Source organism: Thalassophryne amazonica, chromosome 23 (assembly GCF_902500255.1).
Source record: "Thalassophryne amazonica chromosome 23, fThaAma1.1, whole genome shotgun sequence".
Classification (NCBI taxonomy): domain Eukaryota; kingdom Metazoa; phylum Chordata; class Actinopteri; order Batrachoidiformes; family Batrachoididae; genus Thalassophryne; species Thalassophryne amazonica.
The window spans coordinates 4315835-4330846 of NC_047125.1; the positions used below are offsets into that span (position 1 = coordinate 4315835).

General features: G+C 41.5%; 2 protein-coding genes across 3 annotated transcripts in view; one reads left to right on the top strand and one right to left on the bottom strand.

Annotated features, from left to right (window-relative positions):
* Positions 1 to 15012, top strand: part of LOC117504818 — a 3434143-nt gene that overhangs the window by 1840454 nt on the left and 1578677 nt on the right. The gene's annotated exons all lie outside the window — the stretch shown is intronic.
* The window catches only part of LOC117504846, a 29920-nt gene that overhangs the window by 8621 nt on the left and 6287 nt on the right, over positions 1 to 15012 (bottom strand). Inside the window, exons 2-3 of one of the 2 annotated variants that reach the window (XM_034164398.1) lie at positions 3897 to 4035; positions 3304 to 3792 (exon numbers count right to left, since the gene is read on the bottom strand). The exons of the other annotated variant lie outside the window; for it this stretch is intronic. Coding sequence (XP_034020289.1) covers positions 3304 to 3792; positions 3897 to 3913 — 506 coding nt within the window. The 5' untranslated portion in view covers positions 3914 to 4035. The remainder of the gene's footprint in view (positions 1 to 3303; positions 3793 to 3896; positions 4036 to 15012) is intronic. 2 annotated transcript variants of the gene reach the window in all.

The window sequence follows — 15012 nt, forward strand, 5'->3', positions numbered from 1 at the left end:
GATGAATTCTAAAACCTGACAAACTCTTCAAAAGATGATCAGTTAGCTGTTTTACAACTACCCTTTCAAGAATTTCTGAGAGAAAAGGAAGGTTGGAGATTGGCCTATAATTAGCTAAGATAGCTGGGTCAAGTGATGGCTTTTTAAGTAATGGTTTAATTACTGCCACCTTAAAAGCCTGTGGTACACAGCCAACTAATAAAGATAGATTGATCATATTTAAGGTCGAAGCATTAATTAATGGTAGGGCTTCCTTGAGCAGCCTGGTAGGAATGGGGTCTAATAGACATGTTGATGGTTTGGAGGAAGTAACTAATGAAAATAACTCAGACAGAACAATCGGAGAGAATGAGTCTAACCAAATACAAGCATTGCTGAAAGCAGCCAAAGATAACGATATGTCTTTGGGATGGTTATGAGTAAGTTTTTTCTCTAATAGTTAAAATTTTATTAGCAAAGAAAGTCACGAAGTCATTACTAGTTAAAGTTAAAGGAATACTCGGCTCAACAGAGCTCTGACTCTGTCAGCCTGGCTACAGTGCTGAAAAGAAACCTGGGGTTGTTCTTATTTTCTTCAATTAGTGATGAGTAGTAAGATGTCCTAGCTTTACGGAGAGCATTTTTTTTTATAAAGCAACAGACTCTTTTTCCAGGCTAAGTGAAGATCTTCTAAATTATTGAGACGCCATTTCCTCTCCAACTTGCGGGTTATCTGCTTTAAGCTGCGAGTTTGTGAGTTATACCACGGAGTCAGGCACTTCTGATTTAAGGCTCTCTTTTTCAGAGGAGCTACAGCATCCAAACTTGTGCTCAATGAGGATGTAAAACTATTGACGAGATAATCTATCTCACTCAGAGTTTAGGTAGCTATTCTGCACTGTGTTGGTATATGGCATTGAAGACCATAAAGAAGGAATCATATCCTTAAACCTAGTTACAGCGCTTTCCGAAAAACTTCTACTGTAATGAATCTTATTCCCCGCTGCTGGGTAGTCGATTAAAGTAAATGTAAATGTTATTAAGAAATAATCAGACAGAAGGGGGTTTTCAGGGAATATATACTCAACAAAAATATAAACGCAACACTTTTGGTTTTGCTCCCATTTTGTATGAGATGAACTCAAAGATCTAAAACTTTTTCCACATACACAATATCACCATTTCCCTCAAATATTGTTCACAAACCAGTCGAAATCTGTGATAGTGAGCACTTCTCCTTTGCTGAGATAATCCATCCCACCTCACAGGTGTGCCATACCAAGATGCTGATTAGACACCATGATTAGTGCACAGGTGTGCCTTAGACTGCCCACAATAAAAGGCCACTCTGAAAGGTGCAGTTTTGTTTTATTGGGGGGGATACCAGTCAGTATCTGGTGTGACCACCATTTGCCTCATGCAGTGCAACACATCTCCTTCGCATCATCTGTGAAGAGAACACCTCTCCAACGTGCCAAATGCCAGCAAATGTGAGCATTTGCCCACTCAAGTCAGTTACGACGACGAACTGGAGTCAGGTCGAGACCCGGATGAGGACGACGAGCATGCAGATGAGCTTCCCTGAGACGGTTTCTGACAGTTTGTGCAGAAATTCTTTGGTTATGCAAACCGATTGTTTCAGCAGCTGTCCGAGTGGCTGGTCTCAGATGATCTTGGAGGTGAACATGCTGGATGTGGAGGTCCTGGGCTGGTGTGGTTACACGTGGTCAACGGTTGTGAGGCTGGTTGGATGTACTGCCAAATTCTCTGAAACGCCTTTGGAGAGAAATGAACATTCAATACACGAGCAACAGCTCTGGTTGACATTCCTGCTGTCAGCATGCCAATTGCACGCTCCCTCAAATCTTGCGACATACAGATTTGATTCATATGTTTTTACGTCAGACAAGCTTGAACCCTCGTGCGCATGCGTGAGTTTTATCACGCCTGTCGGTGACGTCATTCGCCTGTGAGCACGCCTTGTGGAAGGAGTGGTCCCGCCCCCTCGTCGGATTTTCCTTGTCTGGAAATGGTGGAATGATTTTGACTTTTTTTTCCCATCAGAATTTTTTCAGAAGCTGTGCGAGACTGACACCTGGAAACCATTTGACAAATTTATCTGGCTTTCGGTGAAAATTTTACAGGCTTCACAGAGAATAAGGACTGTTAACTACAGCTTTAAGGACGGCTTTAAGGACGCTTGGCGCGCTGCACTCCGAGCTGCGACGACGAGGCAGAAAACACCAAATCATTTCTAAGCTGATGGCTTTGTGGATACGAGACCATCGTGTGCACTTTCTCTGGTTATCACAAGAGCTGGACATCAGCCATTTTCCGGCAGATTTCACTTTTAACAAGAGATTTTGTCATGGAAAGCCGCGCGGAGGCTTCGTGCGTCACGACCGATTTGCTGTTTGAGCGAGACAAAGGAACACCTCCGTTTCGGCGTGTCAGAGGACAAGTTAGGACATGCCCAGCTCGCCACAATTTCTCTGATACTTACTGGACTGGTAAGCATTAAAAGCCGAGATAGAAGTGATGCCCAGATTTATAACAAATCTGAACTGAAGGCCTGCCTTGAAGATGGCACAATAGGCCTTCCTGACCCACGGCCACTCCACATGACACAGAAGCCGTACCATTCTCTTGGGTTGGAGATGATGCCTTTGCTTTGTGTCCTACTCTGATGAAACCATACGCTTATCACCACCTCACAGACTAAGAACAGAGCTTCAATTACAGACTGCCACGTGCAAGAAGAGGGTAGAAAATGCACTTGGAATTCTAGCAAATTGGTTCCAGGATCTCCTGGCGACAATGCACAACCTGTATGGTGCTCCATAATCTTATGCGGAATAGATGCCCCGACCTCCAGAATAACATCATTGATCTTGAAGATATCCCCACTCGGCAGTTGGTGCCTGGAGCGTGGAGGCAAGGGAACGATCTGCAGGATATAAAAATCCATAGAGGGCACAATACTGCAAATAGCGCTGGCAAGATCCAAAGGAACTTACTGAAGTATTGGTGCAATTCCGAGGTGGGTGCAGTGCCATGGCAGAGAGAAATGTGCCACATTTGAACATTATGTATAATTATATGCACATTGTAAGTTGGAACTCATGTTTAAATTTGTTCATTTGGCAAAACTGATTTGTTAGAAGACATGAAATTTATTATGTTATAAATAATAAACTGTTATCAACATTCGTTAAATTTTCTTCTGTCTTTACTGAACAACATATAAAAATTATTGTAACTTATGTGTAATAGGACTGAAAAATACTTATTTTTTTAATGAAAATGATTCTAAGTTGTGTTTACCAGGACAGGAGTGGCTGCAGTCCTCGGACAGGCAGGACAGTGTGTCGTGGCTTTGTGTGGTGGTGAGGTGGTTGCTGTTGGAACTTCTGTTGTTGCTTGACCCGATCCTCTTCAGCTCCATTTTCATATTTTGTCAACACCCGGCAGATTTCATCCTTTGCTTTTCTGTAGCTCCATTCCGACATGGTGTTTAAGGAGTCCCGGACATAGGCTGCGAAGGCGTTCCTAGCTGTGCTGGGGTGCTGCTCTTTACACTTTTGCAGTTCTTCCATGCGGGCCCGACTCTCCTCCGCTCGTTCCTGCATTAGCAGTAACATTCGGTCCATCTCGCCTTCTTTGATACTTCGCCTTCTTGGACCAGGTGAAGTGGAAGTCCTCGGTTCGCCTTCAGAGTCTACGTCTGCGGCCTCCTGTGCAGCAGCAGCTTCAGCAGCATCCAAGATGCCCGAGTGCTCAAGGATAACAGCCTCCACCTGCCTGTCTCTCCACCTGCAGAGACAAAATCAGAAACAAAGGTAAGTTTTATTGGAAGTTTTAAAAAACATGTAATTAATTAATGTAATAAATTTAGGTAATTAAAGTAATGTTTGTACTTGCACTTGGATGCCATTATGAACTATTGCCAGTTTGTCCAGATTTCAACATCTCCTTCCCCGACTTCCCTTTGCACTTCTTGATGAGTCGAGTTTTCGTGTCACGAACGCTCTTAAACACGGTTGCCGACAGGTTCAGCTGCAAGTAGAGAAAAGTACACAATTTCTGGTGACTGGTGGTTGGCTCTCACTGCGGTATTGTATCACTTCCTGTTCCGGAGCACTGCGGTGTTTTTCTGTATCTGTTAGCTGTTTAATCTGCGCAGTTAGATTGATCTAGTTATCTAGATTACGATTTGTCTCCCAGTGTAATCTTTACGTGCCTCAACTAAAGCACTCCTTCTGCTGAATCACCTCTAAATTATTTACACATTATTCACTTTGCGTGTTTTTAGGAATCCGCTAGCTTAGCGTAGCTACTAGCTCTTAGCCGATTTAGCATGGCGGCTTCTCCTGTCTCTCCCGCACTTTTCTGCTCTGGGTGTGAAATGTTTAGTTATTCCTCGGCCTCCTTTAGCAGTAACGGTACTTGTAATAAGTGTAGCTTATTCGTAGCTTTGGAGGCCAGGCTGGGCGAATTGGAGACTCGGCTTAGCCGCCGTTAGTTACCCCCTGGCAGATCCCGAGCAGCCGGGAAAGCAGGCCGACTGGGTGACTGTGAGGAGGAAGCGTAGCCCTAAACAGAAGCACCGTGTACACCACCAACCCGTTCACATTTCTAACCGTTTTTCCCCACTCGGCGACACACCCGCAGAGGATCAAACTCTGGTTATTGGCGACTCTGTTTTGAGAAATGTGAAGTTAGCGACACCAGCAACCATAGTCAATTGTCTTCCGGGGGCCAGAGCAGGCGACATTGAAGGAAATTTCAAACTGCTGGCTAAGGCTAAGCGTAAATTTGGTAAGATTGTAATTCACGTCGGCAGTAATGACACCCGGTTACGCCAATCGGAGGTCACTAAAATTAACATTAAATCGGTGTGTAACTTTGCAAAAACAATGTCGGACTCTGTAGTTTTCTCTGGGCCCCTCCCCAATCGGACCGGGAGTGACATGTTTAGCCGCATGTTCTCCTTGAATTGCTGGCTGTCTGAGTGGTGTCCAAAAAATGAGGTGGGCTTCATAGATAATTGGCAAAGCTTCTGGGGAAAACCTGGTCTTGTTAGGAGAGACGGCATCCATCCCACTTTGGATGGAGCAGCTCTCATTTCTAGAAATCTGGCCAATTTTCTTAAATCCTCCAAACTGTGACTATCCAGGGTTGGGACCAGGAAGCAGAGTTGTAGTCTTACACCTCCTCTCTGCAGCTTCTCTCCCCCTGTCATCCCCTCATTACCCCATCCCCGTAGAGACGGTGCCTGCTCCCAGACTACCAATAACCAGCAAAAATCTATTTAAGCATAAAATTCAAAAAGAAAAAAACAATATAGCACCTTCAACTGCACCACAGACTAAAACAGTTAAATGTGGTCTATTAAACATTAGGTCTCTCTCTTCCAAGTCCCTGTTGGTAAATGATATAATAATTGATCAACATATTGATTTATTCTGCCTTACAGAAACCTGGTTACAGCAGGATGAATATGTTAGTTTAAATGAGTCAACACCCCCGAGTCACACTAACTGTCAGAATGCTCGTAGCACGGGCCGGGGCGGAGGATTAGCAGCAATCTTCCATTCCAGCTTATTAATTAATCAAAAACCCAGACAGAGCTTTAATTCATTTGAAAGCTTGACTCTTAGTCTTGTCCATCCAAATTGGAAGTCCCAAAAACCAGTTTTATTTGTTATTATCTATCGTCCACCTGGTCGTTACTGTGAGTTTCTCTGTGAATTTTCAGACCTTTTGTCTGACTTAGTGCTTAGCTCAGATAAGATAATTATAGTGGGCGATTTTAACATCCACACAGATGCTGAGAATGACAGCCTCAACACTGCATTTAATCTATTATTAGACTCTATTGGCTTTGCTCAAAAAGTAAATGAGTCCACCCACCACTTTAATCATATCTTAGATCTTGTTCTGATTTATGGTATGGAAATAGAAGACTTAACAGTATTCCCTGAAAACTCCCTTCTGTCTGATCATTTCTTAATAACATTTACATTTACTCTGATGGACTACCCAGCAGTGGGGAATAAGTTTCATTACACTAGAAGTCTTTCAGAAAGCGCTGTAACTAGGTTTAAGGATATGATTCCTTCTTTATGTTCTCTAATGCCATATACCAACACAGTGCAGAGTAGCTACCTAAACTCTGTAAGTGAGAGAGTATCTCGTCAATAGTTTTACATCCTCATTGAAGACAACTTTGGATGCTGTAGCTCCTCTAAAAAAGAGAGCTTTAAATCAGAAGTGCCTGACTCCGTGGTATAACTCACAAACTCGTAGCTTAAAGCAGATAACCCGTAAGTTGGAGAGGAAATGGCGTCTCACTAATTTAGAAGATCTTCACTTAGCCTGGAAAAAGAGTCTGTTGCTCTATAAAAAAGCCCTCCGTAAAGCTAGGACATCTTTCTACTCATCACTAATTGAAGAAATAAGAACAACCCCAGGTTTCTTTTCAGCACTGTAGCCAGGCTGACAAAGAGTCAGAGCTCTACTGAGCTGAGTTTTCCATTAACTTTAACTAGTAATGACTTCATGACTTTCTTTGCTAACAAAATTTTAACTATTAGAGAAAAAATTACTCATAACCATCCCAAAGACGTATCGTTATCTTTGGCTGCTTTCAGTGATGCCGGTATTTGGTTAGACTCTTTCTCTCCGATTGTTCTGTCTGAGTTATTTTCATTAGTTACTTCATCCAAACCATCAACATGTTTATTAGACCCCATTCCTACCAGGCTGCTCAAGGAAGCCCTACCATTATTTAATGCTTCGATCTTAAATATGATCAATCTATCTTTGTTAGTTGGCTATGTACCACAGGCTTTTAAGGTGGCAGTAATTAAACCATTACTTAAAAAGCCATCACTTGACCCAGCTATCTTAGTTAATTATAGGCCAATCTCCAACCTTCCTTTTCTCTCAAAAATTCTTGAAAGGGTAGTTGTAAAACAGCTACCTGATCATCTGCAGAGGAATGGTCTATTTGAAGAGTTTCAGTCAGGTTTTAGAATTCATCATAGTACAGAAACAGCATTAGTGAAGGTTACAAATGATCTTCTTATGGCCTCAGACAGTGGACTCATCTCTGTGCTTGTTCTGTTAGACCTCAGTGCTGCTTTTGATACTGTTGACCATAAAATTTTATTACAGACATTAGAGCATGCCATAGGTATTAAAGGCACTGTGCTGCGGTGGTTTGAATCATATTTGTCTAATAGATTACAATTTGTTCATGTAAATGGGGAATCTTCTTCACAGACTAAAGTTAATTATGGAGTTCCACAAGGTTCTGTGCTAGGACCAATTTTATTCACTTTATACATGCTTCCCTTAGGCAGTATTATTAGACGGTATTGCTTAAATTTTCATTGTTACGCAGATGATACCCAGCTTTATCTATCCATGAAGCCAGAGGACACACACCAATTAGCTAAACTGCAGGATTGTCTTACAGACATAAAGACATGGATGACCTCTAATTTCCTGCTTTTAAACTCAGATAAAACTGAAGTTATTGTACTTGGCCCCACAAATCTTAGAAACATGGTGTCTAACCAGATCCTTACTCTGGATGGCATTACCCTGACCTCTAGTAATACTGTGAGAAATCTTGGAGTCATTTTTGATCAGGATATGTCATTCAAAGCGCATATTAAACAAATATATATGTAGGACTGCTTTTTTGCATTTACGCAATATCTCTAAAATCAGAAAGGTCTTGTCTCAGAGTGATGCTGAAAAACTAATTCATGCATTTATTTCCTCTAGGCTGGACTATTGTAATTCATTATTATCAGGTTGTCCTAAAAGTTCCCTAAAAAGCCTTCAGTTAATTCAAAATGCTGCAGCTAGAGTACTGACGGGGACTAGAAGGAGAGAGCATATCTCACCCATATTGGCCTCTCTTCATTGGCTTCCTGTTAATTCTAGAATAGAATTTAAAATTCTTCTTCTTACTTATAAGGTTTTGAATAATCAGGTCCCATCTTATCTTACGGACCTCGTAGTACCATATCACCCCAATAGAGCGCTTCGCTCTCAGACTGCAGGCTTACTTGTAGTTCCTAGGGTTTGTAAGAGTAGAATGGGAGGCAGAGCCTTCAGCTTTCAGGCTCCTCTCCTGTGGAACCAGCTCCCAATTCAGATCAGGGAGACAGACACCCTCTCTACTTTTAAGATTAGGCTTACAACTTTCCTTTTTGCTAAAGTTTATAGTTAGGGCTGGATCAGGTGACCCTGAACCATCCCTTAGTTATGCTGCTATAGACTTAGACTGCTGGGGGGTTCCCATGATGCACTGTTTCTTTCTCTTTTTGCTCTGTATGCACCACTCTGCATTTAATCATTAGTGATCGATCTCTGCTCCCCTCCACAGCATGTCTTTTTCCTGGTTCTCTCCCTCAGCCCCAACCAGTCCCAGCAGAAGACAGCCCCTCCCTGAGCCTGGTTCTGCTGGAGGTTTCTTCCTGTTAAAAGGGAGTTTTTCCTTCCCACTGTAGCCAAGTGCTTGCTCACAGGGGGTCGTTTTGACCGTTGGGGTTTTACATAATTATTGTATGGCCTTGCCTTACAATATAAAGCGCCTTGGGGCAACTGTTTGTTGTGATTTGGCGCTATATAAAAAAAATTGATTGATTGAATTTGGCATGTTAAAATATTGTAAATACACACACTTTGAAGAGGAACACAACTCTGTTTATTTAATTCTGCCACACATGAACTAACAGACACGACACCTCCTGATGACATCCACCCCTTCTCTGGGCATGCTCCGCCCACTTATGCTCCATCCCACTCTTAAAATTATGTCCAACAACTAAAAACATGTGCACTTAAAGGGCAACTAAATTATGGTGCTATTTGGGTGGGGAAAAATAAAAAGCTATGTTGGGTCTCATACCTGCAGTGATTGGATGTTAAAGCACACGCCTTACGACTTAACCACCATCTATTGTTGCACAGTATGCGACAACATTAGAATCCAAAGATGCCACCGGAAGCAGCTGCAACAGCCACAATGAGCAAACAGAGCAGACTCGAAACAACATCTTGGAAAAATTAGACAACCTCTCTAGGACGACCATATTTTGATTAGCAAAAACCAGGACACTCAGCCCAGCAATGAGATACTCAAATGAAACTCAAGTGCTGGTCAACTTAATGGCCCAATGCAAAACAATGAAAACCAGAACACTGCCATCACTTTCTAAAAGACAACCCAGGACAGCCAGGACAGGACAATCCCTGGGAAATCGGGACATTTGGTCACCCTAAACCTGTCGGCATTCATGAAGAAAATGGACAATCCTGTTCAAGAAGAGACCAGGAATCAGCTCAGACAAGACACGAAGGACATTGCTCAGGAGTTGCAAAAAAAAAAAAAAAAAAAAGCTGAGCATTTTTTATGAAGAAATACTTTAGGGTTATTTAGGGTCTGCTCCTTTCTCTGTCCTTGACCAAAGCAGCATCAACATCTGGAGCTGGTCCCCAAGTGCAGGACTCTCTCTGCCCACTGAATTAATACTGTAGTGATGAATAAATTCTGGGGGCAAAGATAATTATTCTTCGTCTGCTCGTAACCAGAGCTGCTCTTACTCGTGTACAACAGGTTACCGATGTTGACCTTTTCGTGCCAAGTGTTGGATTAAAATAAACCAAACCTCTACTTGCCACTATCCAGTTATTAAGTGTGACATGACGCATGTGATTTTCGACTTCCGGCTCCAAACATCCAAACGATCTGATCAAGCTGCACTTACACCGTTGCACACGGACAACAGCATTAACATCGCAACATAAAACTCTTTGTATATTGTGCCTAAAACTCTCCTGGATATATTAACTGGGTTTTTAGATGTTGTTACTGTGTTTGTTTTATGTAAAAATGTCAGACGCTCAGGTTGTTTCTCCATTATTTTCAATGGAAGTTGCTGCGAGCTGCGATCGCTTCCTGTTCATGTCGTTCGGGGAGAAAGTGAAGTTTGCACTTTAACGTCCTGTTTATTGTAATAAATAATTTTTATTAACAAACAGACATGTATATTTTACCTGTGCATAATAAAATATGTAAAGTAAAAGAAAAAAAAAGTTTTATTAAGTGTTCTGACCACAGAAACAGATGAATGCGGTTAACGGAGGTGGAGGCGGAGAAGGGAGGGACGGAAGTTTGTGCACAATGTAAATATAAACTAAACTTAAACTGTAAATTCTTAAAAGGATCAAACAGACGTAACTTTAATTGTAATCTTGGAGGTCTTTGGACCCGGAAACAGATTTATCACGTGATGCGTTACGTCAGCGCTTAACAACCGGATACACAAATCACTGCCACCAGAATCCTTTCAGTTACCTTTGCCAATTTCTAAATTCCAAGTCCCTGCTGATCTTGGACACAGGAAGACGAATCATTGAGGGTGGTGATGTCACTTTCCTTCAGGAATAAATTATCCAGAGATTTTACAGAATATGAAGAAATATTACATGCATACATCATCCTGTTGCGTAAGTACGAGGTCTGTTAGAAAAGTATCCGACCTTTTTATTTTCTTTAAAAACCTGATGGATTTGAATCACATGTGCTTGCATCAAATTTTGCCAGAAACTGAGCGACAGCCAGGTGGAAACCATTCGGATGATTCAGACGGCTTTTGGTGACGATCTTTTGGGCATCACACAGATTAAGGAGCGGTACAACCGGTTTAAAGACGTCCGCACAACGGTGGAGAGCGAGCCACGCTCCAGGCGGCCATCAACAGCTGAAACGACCAGATCATTTCCAAAGTGAACGCTGTGGTGATGTGGGACCGTCGTGTGACTATCCGAGAAATTGCAGAAGAAGTGGACATCAGCACTTTTTCTGCACATTCCATCGTGACAGAAGATTTGGCCATGAAAAAGAGTTGCGGCAAAATTCATGCCGATGGCTTCAGCACGAAGCTTCTGACGGCGGAGCAAAAGCGCCTTTGTGTTGAAGTCTCATAGGACATGTTGTGACATGCCTACCGCTTCCACAATTTCTCGGATAGTCACACGACTGAAAAGCCACCGAAAGCCGTCTGAATCTTCCGAATGGTGGAAGAGGGGGGCATCATTTTTCGGAGTCAAGCATGTCCTGTGAGACTTCAACATGAAGGCGCTTTTGCTCCGTCAGCTGCGGCACAAATTTTGCTGCCACTTCTTACTATACGTGTTCATCAGCAGCTGTTAGCAGTTGTTTCAGCCTGTCCCTCAGCTGTTGGGCTTTAGACATGTTTGTAGAAAACCTTTAAAAAACACAAAAACAGTTATTGACCGAGTGTGAATTATCAGGAGGAGAACAAGTGAAGAGATTTTGTGACAATTGTAATTCATCCCGGTTCTTTATGTAATATACTGCCCCTTACAAAAAAACAAAACAAAATCAATATATTCCTCAGTTTGAATTTTTTGTAAGTCACGTTGAAACCAGACCCGGGTCCCCAAAAACAGAGCCCACAGACAGACTCCATTTTGTGAAAATGGACCACGAACATGGATGACACAATAGCTTTATGTGGGCGTGACAGTGGGGTGGGTTTTAGTTTCACAAACCTAATCTTACTGGTTCCCCACAGACTGAGGGGAAGCTCCACCCCTTGTCTTCAACCAAGTTGTTTGATACAAGATGGAACCTAATTCCTTTGTTTCTGATCAGATAAAACCAGTTCAGACCAGATGACATACATACTCAAGCAGATGACCAAAAACAACCATTTAAGCAGAGCAGATACTTGATATCCAACATGAAATCATAGAATAAGGAATTAACACAGATATTATCTAACACAGGGATCTCCCCAGACAATGGAACAACGGCCTCATGCCATTATACTGCCACCTAATGCCACTATACTGAGTGACGTCATTTCGTGATGTTTTAGCACGAAACTTGGTGGGAATCTGACGGCACACAAACCCATTTTTGGGGGAAATCACACATCAATTCAAATTAAATCAATTTTATTTATATAGCGCCAAATCACAACAAATAGTTGCCCCAAGGCGCCTTATATTGTAAGGCAAGGCCATACAATAATTACAGAAAAACCCCAACAGTCAAAATGACCCCTTGTGAGCAAGCACTTGGCAACAGTGGGAAGGAAAAACTCCCTGTGGAAGAGAGCAGAGATCAATCACTAATGATTAAATGCAGAGTGGTGCATACAGAGCAAAAAGAGAAAGAAAACACTCAGTGCATCATGGGAACCCCCCAGCAGTCTAAGTCTATAGCAGCATAACTAAGGGATGGCTCAGGGTCACCTGATCCAGCCCTAACTATAAGCTTTAGCAAAAAGGAAAGTTTTAAGCCTAATCTTAAAAGTAGAGAGGGTGTCTGTCTCCCTGATCTGAATTGGGAGCTGGTTCCACAGGAGAGGAGCCTGAAAGCTGAAGGCTCTGCCTCCCATTCTACTCTTACAAACCCTAGGAACTACAAGTAAGCCTGCAGTCTGAGAGCGAAGTGCTCTATTGGGGTGATATGGTACTATGAGGTCCCTAAGATAAGATGGGACCTGATTATTCAAAACCTTATAAGAAGAAGAATTTTAAATTATATTCTAAAATTAACAGGAAGCCAATGAAGAGAGGCCAATATGGGTGAGATATGCTCTCTCCTTCTAGTTCCTGTCAGCACTCTAGCTGCAGCATTTTGAATTAACTGAAGGCTTTTCAGGGAATTTTTAGGACAACTTGATAATAATGAATTACAATTGTCCAGCCTAGAGGAAATAAATGCATGAATTAGTTTTTCAGCATCACTCTGAGACAAGACCTTTCTAATTTTAGAGATATTGCGCAAATGCAAAATATGCGCATTGAATGACATATCCTAATCAAAAATGACTCCAAGATTTTTCACAGTATTACTAGATGTCAGGGTAATGCCATCCAGAGTAAGGATCTGGTTAGACACCATGTTTCAAAGATTTGTGGGGCCAAGTACAATAACTTCAGTTTTATCTGAGTTTAAAAGCAGGAAATTAGAGGTCATCCATGTCTTTATGTCTGTAAGACAATCCTGCAGTTTAGCTAATTGGAGTGTGTCCTCTGGCTTCATGGATAGATAAAGCTGGGTATCATCTGCGTAACAATGAAAATTTAAGCAATGCCGTCTAATAATACTGCCTAAGGGAAACATGTATAAAGTGAATAAAATTGGTCCTAGCACAGAACCTTGTGGAACTCCATAATTAACCTTAGTCTGTGAAGAAGATTCCCCATTTACATGAACAAATTGTAATCTATTAGATAAATACGATTCAAACCACTGCAGCGCAGTGCCTTTAATACCTATGGCATGCTCTAATCTCTGTAATAAAATTTTATGGTCAACAGTATCAAAAGCAGCACTGAGGTCTAACAGAACAAGCACAGAGATGAGTCCACTGTCTGAGGCCATAAGAAGATCATTTGTAACCTTCACTAATGCTGTTTCTGTACTATGATGAATTCTAAAACTCTTCAAATAGACCATTCCTCTGCAGATGATCAGTTAGCTGTTTTACAACTACCCTTTCAAGAATTTTTGAGAGAAAAGGAAGGTTGGAGATTGGCCTATAATTAGCTAAGATAGCTGGGTCAAGTGATGGCTTTTTAAGTAATGGTTTAATTACTGCCACCTTAAAAGCCTGTGGTACATAGCCAACTAATAAAGATAAACATAAACTACACATAAACGTCAGCTCTGGATTTTATCCAGTTTACATCCAGATAACACAAACCATAACAAAACGCAAATGTTACACAAAGCTCGATGATGATGATCTCTGCATTTTTTGTTTCATCTTGGTGAGGACCACAGCCTGTGTGGGGCGATAAATCAACTCGACTTCTTGGCATCGTTATAGATGATAAACGTGGATGGTGTGAACATACTGATCAGTGCCAAAAGAAGATTAGAAGTGGCATATATGTGCTTAACAAGAGTAAGAATTCTCTTTCCATTTTAAACAAGAAAATGTTCTAGTTTAATTCATCCACATCTGCTCCATGACAGTGTGCTTTGGGGAATGGCACAAAAAAAAAAAAAACTTAAAGACTGTACTTTAAGAACATGACTGTGTTCTTGCTCTGGGGGTTGATAAGGTTAGACCTGACTTGTGTGAAGCACCTTGAGGCAGCTTTTTTGTGAGTTGGCGCTATATAAATAAAAATATTGAAATTGAAGAACATGCTCCAGGGTGCCATCATGTTGCATCTTAGTTAAAATTTCCATCAGAATCATTCAGTTTGTGATAAAAGCATAAAATTTAGCACACATATTCTAAATTAACATGTTTATTTTCAGATATGGAGACATCCTGGAGCTGACCTCTAATGAGCTGCAGGGGTCAAAATTTAAAAATTCTCCAATCATGTTGAAAACTATACCACATTATTTGTCTGATCATAAAGATTCCAAAAAGGCATAGTTTGGACAATCTATGACTGAATGTGCTGAAGTTAAGGGGAAAAACATCAAATATGGTGACAAAGGTCATTATTGCTATTACTTATATCAGCTTGGGACTCCAATGAGGGCAGTCGCATCTCTCTCCACTGTCCCTTATCTCTCTGCTTTTAACCTTCAAGTCCCTACTTCACCACACTGAATTCCTCAACTCTATATTGGATTCTGGATCTATTGGACTACTATTGAATTAACCATGGAATTGATCAGCTGATCTCTGAACGCTATTGACACCATTTTTTGGCTTGCCTCTACTGGTGGTTGGCTCTCACTGCGGTATTGTATCACTTCGTGTTCCGGAGCACAGCGGTGTTTTGCTGTATCTGTTAGCTGTTTAATCTGCGCAGTTAGATTGATCTAGTTAACTAGATAACGATTTGTTTCACAGTGTAATCTTCACGTGCCTTAACTAAAGCACTCCCTCTGCTGAATCACCTCTAAATTATTTACACATTATTCACTTTGTGTGTTTTTAGGAATCCGCTAGCTTAGCGCAGCTACTAGCTCTTAGCCGATTTAGCATGGCGGCTTCTCCTGTC